This window comes from Pseudophryne corroboree, chromosome 2 (genome assembly GCF_028390025.1).
Source record: "Pseudophryne corroboree isolate aPseCor3 chromosome 2, aPseCor3.hap2, whole genome shotgun sequence".
In the NCBI taxonomy this organism is placed as follows: Eukaryota; Metazoa; Chordata; class Amphibia; order Anura; family Myobatrachidae; genus Pseudophryne; species Pseudophryne corroboree.
This window is the reverse complement of record NC_086445.1, coordinates 953,810,914-953,833,314: the sequence shown is the minus strand read 5'-3', so window position 1 is coordinate 953,833,314 and position 22,401 is coordinate 953,810,914. Positions and strand designations below refer to the sequence as shown.

At 45.9% G+C, this 22,401-nt stretch overlaps 1 protein-coding gene and 2 pseudogenes across 2 annotated transcripts in view; all 3 read right to left on the bottom strand.

Moving 5' to 3' along the window:
• The window catches only part of GBE1 (1,4-alpha-glucan branching enzyme 1), a 446,779-nt gene that overhangs the window by 200,965 nt on the left and 223,413 nt on the right, over positions 1-22,401 (bottom strand). For both annotated transcript variants that reach the window (XM_063956309.1, XM_063956310.1), the window contains exons 7-8: positions 12,536-12,626; positions 9,949-10,158 (exon numbers count right to left, since the gene is read on the bottom strand). In XM_063956309.1, coding sequence (XP_063812379.1) covers positions 9,949-10,158; positions 12,536-12,626 — 301 coding nt within the window. The remainder of the gene's footprint in view (positions 1-9,948; positions 10,159-12,535; positions 12,627-22,401) is intronic.
• Positions 19,674-19,791, bottom strand: LOC135051562 (5S ribosomal RNA; annotated as a pseudogene).
• LOC135052729 (5S ribosomal RNA) lies at positions 19,934-20,051 on the bottom strand (annotated as a pseudogene).

Here is a 22,401-nt window from a genome sequence, read left to right as displayed (position 1 = left end):
TCCAGTGCCTCCCAGTAGAGTGTTATGTAATCTGATTTGTCCAGGGATAACCATTCCCTTCAATGCAAATGATTAGCCGCAAATTATTAAATTTGGGAGAAACATTAAAAATAAGATTTTAATACCTACCGGTAAATCCTTTTCTCGTAGTCCATAAGGGATATTGGGGAAAACTAGTACGATGGGCTACAGACGGGGTCCAAAGGAGCCAGTGCACTTTAAATTTCTTTAATTGGGTGTGCTAGCTCCTCCCCTCTATGCCCCCTCCCACAGGCAGTTATAGGTAAAAACGTGCCTAAAGGAGAAAGGACATATATGAGAGAAGGAACATGATAACAAAAGGTGGTGAGATTTAAACACCAGCACACCACAACATATAACAACCAGCAACGGCTGGTAACAACAACAGCAACAGCTGAACAGGTAACTAAAGAACAAGAACCTGCAGAAAAGTCCACACATAGAGGTGGGCGCCCAATATCCCTTATGGACTTTGAGAAAAGTATTTACCGGTAGGTATTAAAATACTATTTTCTCTAGCATCCATAAGGGATATTGGGGAAACCTAGTACGATGGGGACGTCCCAAAGCTGTCAGAACAGGCGGGAACGTGCGGAGACTGCAGCAGCACTGCCTGCCCAAACTGGGTATCCTCTTTGGCCAGGGTATCAAATTTATAGTACTTCACAAAAATGTTTTTTCCCCGACCAGGTAGCCGCTCGGCATAGCTGCAAGGCCAAGACTCCATGGGCAGCAGCTCAGGAAGAACCCATTGATCTAGTAGAGTGGGCCTACAGAGACGTAGGAACAAGTAAGGCTGCCGACACATAGGCCTGTTGGATAGTACGTGAAAGGTTATATATATCAAGTATATATACAGGCGCTGTGATGAGTGTGCTTTTCCTAGCAGCTGAATAAATAAGGGGTAGTCAAACCCTTTCAATAACAAGAGGAAGAAGAAAGGTATACAACGCTCATTGACACAGTGTAATCTAAAAAGGTAAGTATTTAATAATAAGTTTTCTTTAAAAAAGACTTGGACAATTAAAAAACATGCAATCTAGGATATAATGTGTCTCAATAATGACTTCAGGTGGACTTATAAATCTATTAATACTGACACCAACTGGTGAGTTTGGCACTCATCAACATATTTAAAAAACCAGCACAAATACAGTCATAATACCGGACCAAATGTATATTAATTCATCCAATTGGATGTGGTTACCAAGTCTGTGTTCCGTTTAGAGAGGCTACCGTAAGATACAAGTCCGTTTGGCAATGGCGACAGTTGTTGGGGTCCTGGTTCACAGTTCACTTGGAACTCCGTGTTCCATTGTGTGGGTTCTCCTGTGGATGTAATGGGCAATAGCAATGCCGGTAGGAGTCCTGGTTCACGGAGATAAAAGAGATGCAAGGTCCTGACTGTAGGTGGTGGCGTAGTGATGGTGCTAGTTGTCAGATGTCCACATGGGTCTCTCAACCTAACGCGTTTCGCTGCTCCAGGCATTTTTATTAACACGTTTAGCATAACAATCAAATACCAGCTGTCTCCAATGATTACATCACTTCCCCTATAAAAGGGTAATCAGTCTCAATGTTACATCACCTTTGACAAAGCTGCCTGGAGCAGCGAAACGCGTTAGCTTGAGACCCATGTGGACATCTGACAACTAGCACCATCACTACGCCACCACCTACAGTCAGGACCTTGCATCTCTTTTATCTCCGTGAACCAGGACTCCTACCGGCATTGCTATTGCCCATTACATCCACAGGAGAACCCACACAATGGAACACGGAGTTCCAAGTGAACTGTGAACCAGGACCCCAACAACTGTCGCCGTTGCCACACGGACTTGTATCTTACGGGAGCCTCTCTAAACGGAACACAGACTTGGTAACCACATCCAATTGGATGAATTAATATACATTTGGTCCGGTATTATGACTGTATTTGTGCTGGTTTTTTAAATATTTTGATGAGTGCCAAACTCACCAGTTGGTGTCAGTATTAATAGATTTATAAGTCCACCTGAAGTCATTATGGAGACACATTATATCCTAGATTGCATGTTTTTTAATTGTCCAAGTCTTTTTTAAAGAAAACTTATTATTAAATACTTACCTTTTTAGATTACACTGTGTCAATGAGCGCTGTATACCTTTCTTCTTCCTGTTGGTTAGTACGCCTAATCCAACAAGCAATAGACTGCTTTGAAGCAGGGCAACCCTTCTTCTGCGCATCATAGAGCAAGATCAAGGAATCCATCTTTTTGACCCGAGCTGTACGCTTGACTTAAATTTTCAAGGCCCGTACAGTATTCAATGCCTCCAGAGGAGCAAAAGCGTCAGAACTGGACGGAACCACAATAGGTTGATTCAAATGGAACGCAGAGATGACCTTCGGCAGGAACTGCTGTCTAGTCCGGAGCTCCACTCTGTCCTCGTAAAAGACCAAGTAGGGACTTTTACACAGTAAGGCCCCCAATTCTGAAACACGTCGAACAGAAGCCAGGGCCAGTAACATCACTGTCTTCCACATGAGGTACTTGTCTTCTACAGTCATCAGAGGTTCAAACTAGGAGGACTGTAGAAAGTTCAACACTACATCCAAATCCCAGGGTGCCGTAGGTCGGCACAAAGGGAGGTTGTATGTGAAGTACTCCTTGCAAAAAGGTCTGAACTTCTGGCAACACTACCAATTTCTTCTGGAAGAAAATGGAAAGAGCTGAAATCTGGACCTTAATGGAACCCAGACGTAAGCCCTTATCCATACCAGTCTGCAGGAAACATCCCGTGAAACTCTACAAGTGGATACATATGTTCCTCGCACCAAGAAACATATCTCCTCCAGATATCATGATAGTGTTTTGACGTCACCGGTTTCCTGGCCTGAACCATGGTTGCAATAACCTTCTTGGAAAGGCCCTTTTTAAGCTAGGATGTTCCGCTCAACTTCTATGCTGCCAAACAAAGTCGGCGTAAGTCCGGGTAGACGAACAGTCCTCGTTGAAGATCTCTTCTGAGTGGTAGTGGCCAAGGGTCTTCGACGGACATGTCCAGAAGATCCGCGTGCCACGCCCTCCGAGGCCAATCCAGGGCAATTAGAATTGCATTCTTGGGAGCAATGAGATCGGAGGAAACAGGTAGACCAGCCGGTACGGCCAAGGCGACGCCAGTGTGTCCACTGCTTTCGCCTGAGGGTTCCTGGTCCGTGAGCAATACCAGGGAAGTTTCTTGTTGAGACAAAAAGCCATCATGTCTATTTATGGGCAACCCCACCGGTCGATGATATGCTGGAACACCAGATGATGGAGCCCCCACTCCCCCGGGTGGAGATCATGACGACTCAGGAAGTCCGCCTCCCAGTTGTCCACACCCGGAATGAAGGTTGCCGACATGGCTCTTGCACTTCTTTCCGCCCAGAGGAGTATCTTTGACACCTCTCGCATGCAGGCTCTGCTTTTTGTCCCTCCTTGTCGATTGATATATGCCATCGCCGTGGCGTTGTCTGACTGTACTTGGATCGCGTGATCCTTGAGCAGAGGAGAGGCTTGAAGTAGAGCACTGTAGATCACCCGAAGTTCCAGAATGTTGATTGGAAGGAGGCTTTCGTGGGCTGACTACCTGCCCTGGAACTATGCCACTTGGGTGACAGCTCTCCATCCTCTCAGATTCTCATCCATCGTGAGGAGAGTCCAATCCTGAATCCCGAAACTTCTGCCCTCCAGGAGATTGGAGGACTGTAGCCACCACAGGAGGGAAGTGCTGGCCTGAGTTGACAGCTGAATCATCCGATGCATCTGGAGATGCGATCCGGACCACTTGCTCAGGAGATCCAACTGAAACTTTCTGGCATGGAACCTCCCATACTGGATTGCCTCATAAGAGGCAACCATCTTTCCCAACAATCTTATGCAGAGATGTACAGACACTCGAGTAGGTCGGAGCACCAGGCGGACCATCTCCTGAAGTGTTTTTGCCTTGTCCTCTGGTAGAAACACCTTCTGGGCCACAGTATCCAGCAACAACCCCAGGATCAGGAGCCCCTGAGTTGGCTCCAGGTGGGAATTCTGTAAGTTGAGGACACACCCATGGTCGGACAGAAGATGGATGGTGCGGTTGATATGGAGCAACAAAAGCTCCCTGGATTTTGCCTGTATCAGAAGATCGTCCAGATAAGAGATCACATTGACCACCTGGATCCGGAGTTGAGGCATCATCTCCGCCATCACCTTCGTGAATACCGTTGGGGCTGTTGACAGGCCGAAGGGCAGTGCCTGGAACTGGAAGTCATCGTCCAGCAGGGCAAACCGCAGGTACGTCTGATGAGGAGGCCAAATCGGAATATGGAGATAGGCGTCGTTGATATCCAAGGAGACCATAAAGTCCTGTTCTTCCAGGCCCGCATTCTCTGCTCGCAGGGATTCCATTTTGAACTTGAACACCCTCAAAAAAGGTTTCAAGGATTTCAGATTCAGAATGGGCCTAACCGAACCGTCCGGCTTCGGCAACACAAACAGGTTTGAGTAAAACCCTTTGCCGCACTGCAGTAGAGGTACTGGAACAATGACTTGGGACTGGACCAATTTTCGGACAGCATGTTACAACGTAACCTGCATATCCTGCAAAGCTGGTAAGCTTGATTTGAAAAATCATTGGGGTAGAGTACTGTCGAACTCCAGCTTGTAGCCGTGAGAAACGAGCTCCCTGACCCAGGCATCTTGTCAGGAGGTCTCCCAGATGCAACTGAAGTGACGCAGTCGAGCTCCCACCTCGAGATCCCCTCGGGGTGGGTTGGCACAGTCATGCTGAGGCCTTAGTGGAAGCAGAACTGGTGGACTGTTCCTGAGAACTGGTGCTTGCAAGTTTTCTGGACTTACCTCTGGCCGCACTGGAGGCACCGCTGGCCTTAGATCGAAATCTGTGAGACCAAAAGGACTGGACAAATGGCCCCGGATAGGAGCGTCTTGCCGGCGGGGCCCCAGAGGGGAGAAGCGAGGATTTAATACCCGTAACTTTGGAAATCCTTGCATTCAGTTCAACCCCAAAAAGACATTACCCAGAAAAGGGGAGAGATTACACACTACGTTTGGATTCTGTGTCCGCAAACCACTGACGCAACCACAAGGCCCTGCGTGCCGACACTGCCATGGCAGACGTCCGATCATTAATGTTCCCCATCTCCTTGAGGGAATCACAGAGGACACGTGTAGTGTCCTGAATGTGCTTCAGTAGGGTGACCATAGCATATCCCCCGAGAGACCCCCCTAAATTTGAATGGCCCAAGAATGAATGGCATGGGTCATCCAGCAACTTGCAATAACATGTCTTTGTGAGAGGCCGGCTGCATTGTATATAGACTTTAGGGTAGTCTCTATCTTCCAATCCCCCCTTCCAATTTACCATCATGGTAAAGGAGCCCGGGACAGGTAGCACCGCCATTTTAGACGGGTTGAGACAGATATCCATGCCAAGGGGTTCCTCCCCAAATTTTCTACCTTCAGGAGCAAACTGGAAAGTGCGCAAAAACTTTTTGGACACTTGGAATTTTTTGTCTGGATTTTTCCAGGCCTGTTTGAATAAGTCATCTAACTCTGGAGAATCAGGGAAAGTGACATTGGGCTTATTTTGTACAAAGAAAAACGACTGCTGTGATGCAGTGTCCTCCAGAGGGAGCTTTAACACATCCCTTATAGCCAAAATGAGGGGTTCATTACCCTGAGTGGGATCGGGATCCAGGTCATCCTCATCATCTTGTATATCATCATCAGTATCACATAATAGAGCAGGTAAACCATGCTTCTTGGGACCTGCATGAGAGAGGAGGGCTGTGCATCAGCCCTAGGAGCTAAAATTTGCCACAGCTTGTTGAAGCAGCTGAGTTTCTGCACATTAGCAGTGAGCTGAGATGACATATCTGACATCATAGTCTTAAGAGACCCTAACCAGTGGGGCTCTGGACCCTCTCCCCCAACCTCTTCACTAATTTGTGAAGATTGACTGCATTGCTCACAGGAAAAGGAGTCATTAGATAATGGAGAGAATCTGGTATGACATATACTTCACAGGAAGTACAAACACAGACAATTATAATGCAAGCCTGACCTACTGTGAGAGGAGACACAGATACCCCTTTCATACCAATAATGCAGGGACTTAACCCGGGAATTCAGTCCCGGGATCATGCAGGGACATTCCCGGGTTGGCCCCGTTTATACCAGCATTTGGAGCCGGGACATCCCGGGTCAGCACCTTTCATACTGAACCCAGGATGGCCCTGCATTTTATGAGAATGTCATTACAAATGGCCCTTTTTAAGGCTCACAAAGATGAGGTTCTCTAGTGCTGAACTCATTAGGGAAACCATTTGTACCCACCTTATTAATCACTTAACATCTCATTAATGTAAACAATTTTACATAAACAAAAGGTTTGCACTGTTTTATCCTTTGTTTTAATGGTACAAAAGTAACCTGTTAAATGTACAGGCATATATAGAGTGAAACTTTGCATAAAATGACAAAATGTGGGGAACACATAGCAAACGTATATTAATATAACACACAAAAACCCAAACCCAACCCCCCCACACCCAAATATGAAAATTGTGACTTATAACAGCACAAAACTATCAAAGATAAATATACAGTCCAAGGCAAAGACTGCCTATGGCAATTGCCTATATATTTTGTAATCTGGAGATGATGGATTAGGGTTAGGGGGGGTCATAGTAGGGACCTCTAGAATACGGGGGATAACTGTGCTCAGGGACAGGAGGGGCCTGGATAGCTGGGTACATATTGGGACCCTGAATGCGAGGCAAGAAGCGTTCCAGGAACTCAAATTGGCAGTCTTGGTAGTCGCACAAGATGCATTCTTGGTGTCCCATTATCTGCGTTATGAAGGATTGCTGCAGCTCTCTTTCCGCCTCTATAAAACGGAGTTGGCGGGCATCCTCCTGTTGCTGTATGTTGTTGTCCATGTCGCGCAGTTCTGCAACCAGTACCGTGGTCATTGCTCGTGCAGCAAGCTCCACTTTGGTGGCTTTGTGTTTCCTCTTGGGAACTGTATATACTGTACTGCAAGGGGAGTCAAAGGGCATATAAGAAAAAGCAGTGCTGTGATCGAACGTGTTTGTGGCCTCCTCCCACCTGCACTAGATACACTCTGCGACAGTAAACTTTATGGCGGGCAGTTATGGTGGCGTATAGAGCAGAATTCATGTTTTTTGGAATGCGGGTGTTTTGAACAGAAATGATGCTAAGCAAGGACAAATACTTACTATTGCTGCGCATCACAGGGGGATTTGGCTGGAGTGCCGCACCCACATTTGTTTCCTGGACAATCACAGCATCCGCACTGTTGCCGGGTATACTGTCATCAATCGGGTTGATGGATGAGTCCAGATCGGGGTGGATAGGGTCATCTGCGAATAGTATGGGGGATGATGTTGATTGCCCACATTCGGTACTTTCCATGCTGGACTCACTCTCATCAGCAACCACAAAGGGTGATGGAGTGGCAGAATCACTGAGCGCAGTGTTGCCAAAAATTGATGCACACTGCTCATAAAACATCCAGTTGCGCCTTGCAGCCCCACTTTTGTTCCGGTTGTGGTCATGGATGCGGTTAAACTGTTTTTTTAAGCGTTTTCAGTTTATTCACCACTTGTTGTTGGCTACGGATGATGCCCAGCGTCCTTTACAGTGCCTGTGACCTGGCACCAGATCTCCTCTTCCCCTCTAATGCTTAAAAGCTCCCTCACCTCCTCATTTCTCCAAGACATTGCAGGGCTGCAGGGGTTAAAAAGTGCTGCGGGGGTCTGATGTGGCACAGAGCTGCAAGTACATGCCTCTACGTTGCTGTGCTGACTCTGCGCATCTCAGAAAAATCACAAAACCAGGAAGTGCCCTGAATAGCCAATCAGCATCAGCAGAGGCAACTCAGGAAGGCGGGACATGTCCCTGCACCGTTCACACTGGCCAGGTTCCCGGGAAGATCCCGGGACCAACCCTGGTAGATAGCAGGGAATTTGCTCAGTGTGAAAGGGTCCCGGGACCCTTTTACACTGAGCAAATTCCCGGGTTGATGCGCGTTTATGTGCAATAACCCGGGAAATTTTGGTCTGTCTGAAAGGGGTAAGAGAGGGGATACCAGCACACCCTGAGCTGCACAGCCCTAGTGAGACTGTCAGCTATGTAAATCAGAGTAAACACAGTCCTAATTAGGCTCAGAATAGTGTACACAAGCGGCTCTCCCCCTTAGCTACACCCTGTACCAGTTTCCAGCGTGTCTGTGAGGCAGGAAGCGCTGAGTGTGTTCTGTAGATGGCTGCTGTAAGCAGAGGAAGGTGCCAAAATGCCGCTGGTCCTGCTCTGAGGAAGCTCCGCCCCCCTCCAATGGCGCCGAATCTGTACATCTTAATTATACTGGCAAAGTCTCCAAATAAGTTTAAAACCTCACACAATTGCTTAGTTAAGCAGTTTTGTGCGAGTGTACACATGGGGGATCCTAGCAGGACCCCCCTGGGAGGGAACCATACACCGCGCCCATGGTCAGCAACACTTTGAACCGGGGACCCCTCTAGCGGGGTCCCCGGTTTGAACTCACCACCGATGTCACTTTCAGGCAGCGTTCAGGGTGTGCGACGTGCTGCGGCTCTGACTGCCAAGGCGCAGTGCCCCGCTGAACAAACAGCCCCTCAGGACGGTAGTCCTGCAGCGGGGAAGCGGCTCTGCACCTCGCAAGGCCGGTGACCGCCCCCCGTAACTCCCACGGCGCAGGTATGCTGTCGCCAAGGCAGCATACCGAGAAAAAAAAAGGTTTTAAATGGAATTGAAGAACACTCTCTGGAGCTGCAGAGACGTGCATCCTCTCCTGAGGGCACTTTTTTCTAAACTGCCTGTGAGTGGAGGCATAGAGGGGAGGAGCCAGCACACCCAGTTGAAGAAATTTAAAGTGCACCGACTCCTTTGGACCCGGTCTATACCCCATCATACTAGTTTTCCCCAATATCCCTTATGGATGCTAGAGAAACAGGTTTTAAAAACAACAAATAAAAATAATTTTATGTATATAAAAGATTGAGCACTATACATCAAGTAGACACGTGTTAATACAGGGGTGTCATGTGCCTAAACCTTGGACCATGGCCTCCGACTCCTGAAGTCATACCCTACATCAGGCATGTCCAAACTGCGGCCATCCAGCTGTTGTGAAACTACATATCCCAGCATGCCCTGACACACTTTTGCTGTCAGAGAATGCTAAAGCAGTGTCAGGGCATGCTGGGATGTGTAGTTTCTCAACAGCTGGAGGGACACAGTTTGGACATGCCTGCCCTACATGAACCGGAACATTTGTCCTGTTGAGTGGTATATCCTGCATGGACCAAAACTTTTGCCCTGCTGCGTGCTGCAAACTGCATGAACCAGACAATTTACCCTACTGTGTGGTGCATCCTGCGTGAACCGGGACATTTTCCTGATGTGTGGTGCATCCTGCATGAACCGGGACATTTTCCTGCTGTGTGGTGCACTCTGCATGAACTGGGACATTTGTCCTGTTGTGTTGTGTGGTGCATCCCTTGGAGAGGGCAGCTTGATGTGCACATCTGACACATCTCTACTCAGCCCTGTTGATCTCTATGTTAGTGTACTGCCAGCACCACACAAAAAAAAAAAAAACCTACCATTTTCTCTTTATAACATTCCTTCATCCACTTCTTGATCTATTCACTAATTCAGTGCTTTGTGGTGCACAACATGCATAAAAGAAAAAGAAAACAATGTGGCTATGATGGTGTATTTCACCCTTTGAGCTCTTGTGATTGCTGCAACACTATTAATAAATAACCATACCATTGCACAAGAAAGTACTGTACAAACAAGCGGTAAAGGCAATGTTAGGGTACATCACATTTGTGAGGATTAAACCACTCACTTTGAGTAGTCAAACAGCCTGCTGTCCCATAGATCATGATTGCCTCTAGGTCCATCATGGAAAAAGCAGGAGTTTGTGCCATCAAACTGGTTGAGACCATCTTCACTGTTCTTTGATGCATGGCTGTGTACAACATCAAGTAAAACCTGGATTCCCATAGAATGGGCGACATCAATCAGTTCCTTTAACTCATCTGGAGTTCCAAAGCGACTAATAAAAATAAAACCCATCGATTAGTAAGACAGCATGTTTAGCATTGTATGAAAAACAAACAAGCTGCATACAAAGTACAAAGACAAGGTTGCAGGTGCACAAGTCAAGCACTACCAATTTATTATTAATAGTCATTGCAATACAATTTTTCATTTTGAGGGAGGTTCTTCGCATAGTTATGGCCATAAATAACGGCTTGCCCACCACGTTTAGGTGACCTTGTTAATCAGGCAAGTCCCTAACATATTGGGGGGGTACAAATCTAGGGTGCGGGACACTAACCTATCTTAACTTTTTTCACTATACATTTTTTTCACTGTAGTGTTGCCCTGGGGTCACTCGGATGCTTGGCTATGGGGTGTCCCGCGACCTAGATTTGTACCCCCTTCCAATATGTTAGGGACTTGCCCGATTAACTTGGACGCGGTGGGCAATACATTATTTACGCCCACCGCGTCCACCATGCAAAGAACCTCTCTCAAAATGCAAAATGTTATTGCAATGATTATTATTAATAAATTGGCAGTGTTTGAGTTGTGCAACTGCAACCTGGTCTTTGTATGCAGTTCTACTGAAAGGTCTCCGCAGGGTCGCACCTTTCATTACCAGTGTGCACCCCAGGACCCCTCCCTTGTATGAAAAACAAACAACAAATACTACATAACACCATTCATATAATGTTTCAATCTCAAATTGGAATGGAGATATAAAATGATCATTAAAGAGTTATTTAGGAATCGCAACATCTGCTGAACAAATACGCTGCAATAAACATGCCCAACTTAGTGTCGTTGGAAGCAGGACTATGCTCCAGAAAATGTTTATAGTGGAAGCTGCTCTGTTTCGCTACATTTATGGTTTAAATGAACAGAAACATCAACTCTTTATTATATGTGGCACTTTTATGTCTTTGACAATTTGTATTACACTCGTCAAAATTAATGCCCTGCCTACAGAAATGCAAATAGAAGGTGTGCAATACATGCCCTCAGAAATATAACGAGCATGGGCGGTTTAACAGAGGTGGGGGGCCCGTGGACACACTCCGAGTAGGCCCCCATCTCTCCGTATCGCAGTAGAGGTTTCTGGAATCATGGCGCCGCCATATTTCTGGCAACAAATCTTTACTGCGCATGCGTATATCATTTGAAAATTTAGCGCTGTGGGACTCTGGAGAGGTAAGTAATTGAACATGGATGCAGGGTGCGCAGTGTGGGTTCCTGATTATAGATACGCCTTTAACGAGAATTGATATCTGGGTCTTCAGAGATACCCGGGGATCTAAGCCCTTTTGTAGGGAGTAAAAGGCTGGGTGCCCTCCAACAAAGGAGATACCACTTCTTTAACCACTTAACTGACGATTTTTCCCTTCAAAACCTTTCATAAAATTGTTTTTTTTAAAACATTTTTTTCTTTAATATAATTTTAAAAAGTATTTTTTTAAATATTAAAATATTATATCATGCACATTTGCAGAATGGATCTCCTCGTCAAAAAACTGAGGGACACCGTGGGACAGGGGAATCATCAAACCTACTAAAGTGAAGATGTTGCACATAGCAAATAACCAGATTCTAGCCAATATATATCTACTACTCAAACTTACTGCTCAGGAACCGAAACGGTGCATGTTTTCCCCTCACAGAATCACACGTAAAATAATTAGCGCCACCTGTTGATCTTTTAAAATGTGCCGTGTGCAATGAATACACCTGTGCTCCTGCTGCTTTTCTCCAGGAAGACACAATTTATACAACCAAGTAAATAAAGTAAACCAAGTAAAGGCTCCTTCCAGGCAACCTCCTCTATGGCAGCGAATAGACTGAGTTTATGCCAGTTTTGGATAGCATTACTGCCTCACAGCTCTGAGGTCATGGGTTCAATTCCCACCACGGACTTATGTCGATTTTATATATAGTCCCCGTCCTTGTGTGGGTTTCCTCCCACACTCAACACTGGTGGGTTAACTGGATCTTTACAAAAATGTGCCCTAGTGTGTAAGTGTGTGTGGGCAGACTAGATGGGCCAAGTGGTTCCTATCTGCCGTCAAATTCTATATTTCTATGTTTAACATGGCACCCGTGCCTTATTCCCAGAGACATCTCTATTCTGAATGCGAAAATCACTGGGAAAATGTCTGCAGCGATTTATGTCTGCAGCACTGGCTGCTGCGGCCACAGGACTCCGGGGTGGACAGACACAAAAAAAAAAAAGCAATAAGATGTACACAACACTCCGTAACCGTGTTGTGTCTCTGTGGGGAGTACATCTCAAACTGTGTTGGCAAGAACAATAATTACCAAATAATTACTTCTGCATCATAACAATACAATCGATATGTCTTTGATTATCACAGCTCCATTTTATTTTTTACCTTGATGCAGCAAAGAAACTGGTGATTTGATAACCAAAGCTTGCATAATATGCATGTTCCATGATAGCCATCATCTGTATGCAGTTATACCCTGTTGGATAAAGAGACAGATCAGGTTTGACTATTCAAAGTCTTCATAATGTATACACAGCTATGCAATTGCGACTGGGAGACACTGATCAAAGCTTGGTGATCGAACAAGAAAGATGCATCTATTCACCGCTGCTATGCTCAGAGCAGTGAGTGACAGGGGGATCTCCCAAGTGCCCCAATCATTTTGAACAAACTGTCGCACACAGTGATCGGGTGATATGAGCAATATTTGATATACAGTAGACATATAAAATGTACAGAGCAATGTGTGTAAATTAGCCAGTACAAGCCACTTTCGCATCGGGACCCTGAGGGCAAACATGTGCGTCTCCTTCAAGGAACAAAGCCTTCTCCCTCCTTTGGACTGACCTATGGGCCATCAGATTATAGAGATGCCTCACCCCTGGACCAATGCTAAAAGACTATGCTTGATGTATTGTATGCCTTTGTACAAAGGGTATAAATACTGAGCCCCTGGAGACAGAGGGCAGATCTCCTATCTCAGAAGTCCTCTTGCTGAAGACTGATCGCCTAGATCCAGGGGCGCATGCGATGTGTATATTGGCTGTAACTCTCTCTCATGGTGTGTTGTTCCTTGCATTTGTTACCTTTTATTGCGATTTAATACTTTTATTTGATATATTAAAACGGATTGTGGGATGTACCACAATTCAAGAATGTATTTAGTGTGGAACCGCACTAGTCTAACAATTTTACTAAGGTACAGAAAATGAAAGTTGTAAATGAAAAACCAATATACATGCAGTTATCAAGTAAATCTTAAGCTGCTAATGATTGGCGGTGCTCCCAGGAATTTTGTAGATTGGACTACAATTGGAAAGGAGAGAAAAGACAAAAAACCCTTGTTTGGGAGCACTCATTTGTTGTGATCAATGTGGTATGTATAGAAAGAAAGAAATGAAAATAAGAATTTACTTACCGATAATTCTATTTCTCATAGTCCGTAGTGGATGCTGGGAACTCCGTAAGGACCATGGGGAATAGCGGCTCCGCAGGAGACTGGGCACAAAAGTAAAAGCTTTAGGACTACCTGGTGTGCACTGGCTCCTCCCCCTATGACCCTCCTCCAAGCCTCAGTTAGGATACTGTGCCCGGACGAGCGTACACAATAAGGAAGGATTTTGAATCCCGGGTAAGACTCATACCAGCCACACCAATCACACCGTAGAACCTGTGATCTGAACCCAGTTAACAGCATGATAACAGAGGAGCCTCTGAAAAGATGGCTCACAACAATAATAACCCGATTATTGTAACAATAACTATGTACAAGTATTGCAGACAATCCGCACTTGGGATGGGCGCCCAGCATCCACTACGGACTATGAGAAATAGAATTATCGGTAAGTAAATTCTTATTTTCTCTGACGTCCTAGTGGATGCTGGGAACTCCGTAAGGACCATGGGGATTATACCAAAGCTCCCAAACGGGCGGGAGAGTGCGGATGACTCTGCAGCACCGAATGAGAGAACTCCAGGTCCTCCTCAGCCAGGGTATCAAATTTGTAGAATTTAGCAAACGTGTTTGCCCCTGACCAAGTAGCTCCTCGGCAAAGTTGTAAAGCCGAGACCCCTCGGGCAGCCGCCCAAGATGAGCCCACCTTCCTTGTGGAATGGGCTTTTACAGATTTAGGCTGTGGCAGGCCTGTCACAGAATGTGCAAGCTGAATTGTACTACAAATCCAACGAGCAATAGTCTGCTTAGAAGCAGGAGCACCCAGCTTATTGGGTGCATACAGGATAAACAGCGAGTCAGATTTCCTGACTCTAGCCGTCCTGGAAACATATTTTCAGGGCCCTGACTACGTCCAGCAACTTGGAGTCCTCCAAGTCCCTAGTAGCCGCAGGCACCACAATAGGCTGGTTCAAGTGAAATGCTGAAACCACCTTAGGGAGAAATTGAGGACGAGTCCTCAATTCTGCCCTGTCCGTATGAAAAATTAGGTAAGGGCTTTTATAGGATAAAGCCGCCAATTCTGAGACACGCCTGGCTGAAGCCAGGGCTAACAACATTACCACCTTCCAAGTGAGATATTTTAAGTCCACAGTGGAGAGTGGTTCAAACCAATGTGATTTTAGGAACCCCAAAACTACATTGAGATCCCAAGGTGCCACTGGAGGCACAAAAGGAGGCTGTATATGCAGTACCCCCTTGACAAACGTCTGAACTTCAGGAACTGAAGCCAGTTCTTTCTGGAAGAAAATCGACAGGGCCGAAATTTGAACCTTAATGGACCCTAATTTTAGGCCCATAGACAGTCCTGTTTGCAGGAAATGTAGGAAACGACCCAGTTGAAATTCCTCTGTAGGGGCCTTCCTGGCCTCGCACCACGCAACATATTTACGCCAAATCCGGTGATAATGTTGCACGGTCACATCCTTCCTGGCTTTGATCAGGGTAGGGATGACTTCATCCGGAATGCCTTTTTCCTTCAGGATCCGGCGTTCAACCGCCATGCCGTCAAACGCAGCCGCGGTAAGTCTTGGAACAGACAGGGTCCCTGCTGAAGCAGGTCCTTTCTTAGAGGTAGAGGCCACGGGTCCTCTGTGAGCATCTCTTGAAGTTCCGGGTACCAAGTCCTTCTTGGCCAATCCGGAGCCACGAGTATAGTCCTTACTCCTCTCCTTCTTATGATCCTCAGTACCTTGGGTATGAGAGGCAGAGGAGGGAACACATACACTGACTGGTACACCCACGGTGTTACCAGAGCGTCCACAGCTATTGCCTGAGGGTCCCTTGACCTGGCGCAATACCCGTCTAGTTTTTTGTTGAGGCGGGACGCCATCATGTCCACCTTTGGTTTTTCCCAACGGTTCACAATCATGTGGAAGACTTCTGGGTGAAGTCCCCACTCCCCCGGATGGAGGTCGTGTCTGCTGAGGAAGTCTGCTTCCCAGTTGTCCACTCCCGGAATGAACACTGCTGACAGTGCTATCACATGATTTTCCGCCCAGCGAAGAATCCTTGCAACTTCTGTCATTGCCCTCCTGCTTCTTGTGCCACCCTGTCTGTTTACGTGGGCGACTGCCGTGATGTTGTCTGACTGGATCAGCACCGGCTGACCTTGAAGCAGAGGTCTTGCTAGGCTTAGCTCCAGGATATTTATGTGGAGTGATGTCTCCGGGCTTGACCACAAGCCCTGGAAATTTCGTCCAAGTGTGACTGCTCCCCAGCCTCTCAGGCTGGCATCCGTGGTCACCAGGACCCAGTCCTGAATGCCGAATCTGCGGCCCTCTAGAAGATGAGCACTCTGCAACCACCACAGGAGAGACACCCTTGTCCTTGGTGACAAGATTATCCGCTGATGCATCTGAAGATGCGACCCGGACCATTTGTCTAGCAGATCCCACTGGAAGGTTCTTGCGTGGAATCTGCCGAATGGGATTGCTTCGTAAGAAGCCACCATCTTTCTCAGGACCCTTGTGCATTGATGCACTGAGACTTGGCCTGGTTTTAGGAGATTTCTGACTAGTTCGGATAACTCCCTGGCTTTCTCCTCCGGGAGAAACACCTTTTTCTGGACTGTGTCCAGGATCATCCCTAGGAATAGGAGTCGGGTAGTCGGGATCAGCTGAGATTTTGTAATATTGAGAATCCAACCGTGCTGGCGCAGCACTATCTGAGATAGTGCTACCCCGACTTCCAACTGTTCCCTGGATCTTGCCCTTATCAGGAGATCGTCCAAGTAAGGGATAACTAAAACTCCCTTTTTTCGAAGGAGTATCATCATTTCGGCCATTACCTTGGTAAAGACCCGGGGTGCCGTGGACAATCCAAACGGCAGCGTCTGAAACTGATAGTGACAGTTCTGTACCACAAACCTGAGGTACCCTTGGTGAGAAGGGCAAATTGGGACATGTAGGTAAGCATCTTTGATGTCCAGAGACACCATATAGTCCCCGTCTTCCAGGTTTGCAATCACTGCTCTGAGTGACTCCATCTTGAATTTGAACCTTTGTATGTAAGTGTTCAAGGATTTTAGGTTTAAAATTGGTCTCACCGAGCCGTCCGGCTTCGGTACCACAAATAGTGTGGAATAGTACCCCTTTCCCTGTTGTAGGAGGGGTACCTTGATTATCACCTGCTGGGAATACAGCTTGTGAATGGCATCCAATACTGCCTCCCTGTCTGAGGGAGACGTCGGTAAAGCAGACTTTAGAAAACGGCGAGGGGGAGACGTCTCGAATTCCAATTTGTACCCCTGAGATACCACTTGAAGGATCCAGGGGTCCACTTGCGAGTGAGCCCACTGCGCACTGAACCTCTTGAGACGGGCCCCCACCGTGTCTGCTTGTAAAGCCCCAGCGTCATGCTGAGGACTTTGCGGAGGCGGGGGAGGGCTTTTGTTTCTGGGAACTGGCTGTTCGTTGCAGCCTTTTTCCTCTCCCTCTGCCACGGGGCATAAATGAGGCGCCTTTTGCCCGCTTGCCCTTATGGGGCCGAAAGGACTGCGCCTGATAATACGGCATCTTCTTAGGTTGAGAAGCTACCTGGGGTAAAAATGTGGATTTTCCAGCAGTTGCCGTGGCTACCAGGTCTGATAGACCTACCCCAAATAACTCCTCTCCCTTATAAGGCAATACTTCCATGTGCCTTTTAGAATCCGCATCACCTGACCACTGCCGCGTCCATAAACCTCTTCTAGCAGAAATGGACAGCGCGCTAACTCTTGATGCCAGTCGGCAAATATCCCTCTGTGCATCACGCATATATAGAAATGCATCCTTCAAATGCTCTATAGTCAGTAATATACTGTCCCTATCTAGGGTATCAATATTTTCAGTCAGGGAATCCGACCACGCCAGGCCCGCACTGCACATCCAGGCTGAGGCGATTGCTGGTCGCAGTATAACACCCGTGTGAGAGTATATACATTTTAGGATATTCTCCAGCTTTCTATCGGCAGGTTCCTTTAGGGCGGCCGTATCAGGAGAGGGTAGTGCTACCTGTTTTGACAAACGTGTGAGCGCTTTATCCACCCTAGGGGGTGTTTCCCAACGTGCCCTATCCTCTGGCGGGAAAGGGTACGATGCCAATAACCTTTTAGGAATTATCAGTTTTTTATCGGGGGAAACCCACGCCTCATCACACACTTCATTTAATTCCTCGGATACAGGAAAAACTACAGGCAGTTTTTTCTCACCAAACATAATACCCTTTTTAGTGGTACTTGTATTATCAGATATATGCAATACATTTTTAATTGCTTCAATCATGTAACGTGTGGCCCTAGTGGAAGTCACGTTTGTCTCATCATCGTCGACACTGGAGTCAGTATCCGTGTCTGTGTCTGCCATTTGAGGTAACGGGCGTTTTAAAGCCCCTGATGGCGTTTGAGACCCTTGGACAGGCACAAGCTGAGTAGCCGGCTGTCTCATGTCGTCAACTGTCTGTCGTAACGAGCTGACACTGTCACGCAATTCCTTCCATAAGCTCATCCACTCAGGTGTCGACTCCCCAGGGGGTGACAACTGTATAATAGGCAATTGCTCCGCCTCCATCTCATTTTCCTCCTCAAACATGTCGACACAATCGTACCGACACACCGCACACACACAGGGAATGCTCTGATAGAGGACAGGACCCCACTAGCCCTTTGGGGAGACAGAGGGAGAGTATGCCAGCACACACCAGAGCGCTATATATAAACAGGAATACCACTATAAAATGTGCTTTTCCCTTTATAGCTGCTGTTAGTATCAAAACTGCGCCAAATTAGTGCCCCCCCTCTCTTTTTTACCCTTTTCTGTAGTGCAGGACTGCAGGGGAGAGTCAGGGAGACGTCCTTCCAGCGGAGCTGTGATGGAAAATGGCGCCTGTGTGCTGAGGAGATAGGCTCCGCCCCCTTCTCGGCGGCCTTTTCTCCCGCTTTTTTGTAAGTTCTGGCAGGGGTTAAAATACATCCATATAGCCCTGGGGGTTATATGTGGTGTATTTATGCCAGCCAAGGTGTTTTACATTGCTGCTCAGGGCGCCCCCCCCTAGCGCCCTGCACCCTCAGTGACCGGAGTGTGAAGTGTGCCTGAGTAACAATGGCGCACAGCTGCAGTGCTGTGCGCTACCTTGTTGAAGACTGATGTCTTCTGCCGCCGATTTTTCCGGACCTCTTCTTGCTTCTGGCTCTGTAAGGGGGCCGGCGGCGCGGCTCTGGGACCGAGCTCCGAGGCTGGGCCTGTGTTCGGTCCCTCTGGAGCTAATGGTGTCCAGTAGCCTAAGAAGCCCAATCCACTCTGCACTTCAGGTGAGTTCGCTTCTTCTCCCCTTAGTCCCTCGATGCAGTGAGCCTGTTGCCAGCAGGTCTCACTGAAAATAACAAACCTAAAACTTTTACTAAGAAGCTCAGGAGAGCCCCTAGTGTGCACCCTTCTCGGCCGGGCACAAAAATCTAACTGAGGCTTGGAGGAGGGTCATAGGGGGAGGAGCCAGTGCACACCAGGTAGTCCTAAAGCTTTTACTTTTGTGCCCAGTCTCCTGCGGAGTCGCTATTCCCCATGGTCCTTACGGAGTTCCCAGCATCCACTAGGACGTCAGAGAAATAAAACTTAACCTTTAATTGTTTCTTGAATAAAAGGACTAATGGAAACTAAATTTGAGACTCATGTCTAATGTTTGCGAATAAAAAACTTGTTTACCTTTTTAACACATGAGGTACAAGATAATTGAAAAAGGTGAAAATATCAAAGAAAATAATTATATATCTATATATATATATATATATATATATATATATATATATATATCTCTATATATATATATCTATATCTATATATCTATCTCTATATATATATATATATATATATATCTCTATATATATATATATATATATATATATATATATATGAAATTATGGATGCCATATGGTCCAATTGGAATCAAAGGTATCCAGAAAAATCACTGTACATGCCCTAAATGTAGGTATGACTGGTAACGTAATGTGGTTACAATGTTAATCTCAAGATTTGAGTACCAAAGAGGTGAGAAGAACAATGATTTGAATGTGTTGAAGGTTTCCTTTGAGATAAAGGCCCACTGCACCTGGTATTCTCAGGAGGTTTCCCTTCCTGATACTGACCAGGCCATGCCTGCTTAGCTTCCGAGATCGGACAAGATCGGGCGTATTCAGGGTAGTATGGCCGTGGGCCGTTGTTAAGATAGAAGGAAGAAAAGAAGGTGGGGAGGGAGGCCACTTCTACTATCTGTACTGTACATAAATCAGAACCATGAATAGTCCAAAGAAGTTTTTCCAGAAGTGAGTGTATAAAATAAGTATTTTCCTTGAAAAAGGCCCACTGCACCTGGTATTCTCAGGAGGTTCCCCTTCCTAGTACTGACCAGGCCATACCTGCTTAGCTTCCGAGATCGGACAAGATCGGGCGTATTCAGGGTAGTATGGCCGTGGGCCAATATGAAGGAAATATGAATGAATGGAAAAACGCACTCTGTTTTCTGTACTTCACATCTAATAAAGACTAAAAATAGTCTGAAATGGTATTTCCAGATAAGAGTGTGTATGGACAGTTTAAGGATGGAGAAGAAAAGACACAATGAAAAAAATGAAAAAAAATAGAAGAAATTTGGAAAAATATATGTGTGTGTGAATACAGGATATGTGTCTTCTGATAAGAGATAAACAATCAGGGTTCTGAAGAAATTTACAAGTATTTCTGTAACGCACTATAATATACTAACAATAAATGTGGAGTATTACAAATAAGTGCTTACAGAAAAATAATAGAAAATTTGTGTACTGTACATACAGAGCTGAACCAGTGACTGATAAATTAAGAGCTCAAGGCTGGCTCGCAAAAGATTAAATAACAAATAATGCTCCGTTGCTCGTTCCCTGAAAGGAAACCAAATTGATAAATAATCGTGTGTTAGTTTTAAGCTCAAGGCTGGCTCACGTAAGATGCACAAAATCTTGTAGTATCCTCTTAGGAGAGACAAAATTTTTTAGATATATACATAAATAAAGAAAGAGATATAGCAATAACATTGAAATCAAATATTACCATAAATACACCACACTGGTGTGGTATGCCGATTAATCTAGTGTTGATGTCAAATAACATTGAAGTCAGATTTTACCATAAGCACACCACACTGATGTGGTATGCTGATTAATCTAGTGTCGATATCAAGGTTAAATACCTTAATCTAGTGCATAATCATTTGGGCATAAGCGGGAAAATGGTACAGTATAAGTAATTTGTGGTCCTATGAGACGATACTGTACATGTTATTCCTGCAGGTATGGTGTATTACTGCAGGAATTGACAATTTCTGGGAGAGAGAGATATAAACACAATTAAACCCTGGTGGTCTAGCGTCCGTTACCGCAGCCGCAAGGTGTGCGGCCAGTGCTGTCCTGGTATCCTCTCACGATGTCCCGCTGCAGTGATGAGCACGGCCGCCAGCTTCCGGACTGGGCGTTGCCGCGATGACGTCACTGAGGACGTTCTCGACGTACGTTTCACCTGATTGGGCTTGGTCACGAGAGCCTCTCTTTCTATACATACCACAACAAATGAGTGCTCCCAAACAAGGGTTTTTTGTCTTTTCTCTCCTTTCCAATTATGTACCACAATTCAACAGTATACTATCGTACTCTATTTTATTAAGGTATCAGTGTGCATGTAACCGCAGCAGGGGTGTGTTACGCAAACAGACACAGCCTGCGTCCGCAGCAAACTATTTTGTATTGTTTTAAAATTAATTGACTTTTACACCACTTATGCGCCCTACACACTGGGCGATAACGCTGCAAGATATGAACGATCTCGTTCATTAATGAACGAGATAACGTTCATGTAAAGAAGAAATTCTTCGGTTATTGGTAATGGTAAAAACTTAATTTTTATTAATCAACAATTAAAAAATTATAACCCCTCAACGATCCAAGAAAGAGTATAAGTATAAAAAGACGTGAGAAAATATAAAATGTTCTGGTCTGTTAAATCACACAGGAAGGATTTAGAAAGGCTGCAGACACTTGATAGTCTGACACCCGTTTCTCCTGACCAGTACAGATAATCTGTATTAATGAGACCGACCAAGGAGGTCAATAGTGTGTATTGGAGAACCACTTGAATATGGTTAAATAGTGAGCAATTGAGTGTTCACCTGTTATTCCATATTGTGCAGAGTTAGAAATATCTATATTGACACGATCTGGACGCGGCAAGGATAGGAAAAAAGTTTGTGAAAGAATCAAATAGTGGTGATACTGCTGTTGGTGTCCACCCTTCAAAAGAAGGGGAATAGTCCCTACTCTACAACACCAGGTATTCCCAGGGAGTCGCCTCTCAAGGTACTGACCTGGCCCAACGCTGTTTAGCTTCCAAGCTTCCTCCCTTCGGCCTCAGTGCCCATGGACCCTCCCACATCCCTCAACCTTTTTCAGTGAGATAATTTTAATCTATCCCTTCTTATTCTTCATTTACATATCTTTTAGCAAATAATAATCTCCTGATCTTATATCGGATTACCATATAAAAAATAAAAAATTATCAAATTTCACCAGTATATACTCCGTAATAGGATGTATCACTGGCAATCCCATATCCAAAATGGCGCCGTCATCTCCCTTTGACCAGGCCCTCTTTTCTGCTACTATCCTCTCAGCTCCCCACACACGCACGTCCATTAGCCTCTCTGTTAGTCCGCCCACCTATCGCGTCATATTACGCATCCACCTCTGATTGGCTACGACGCGCCATTAGCCTCTCCCGCGTCTCTATGGTAACGTCCG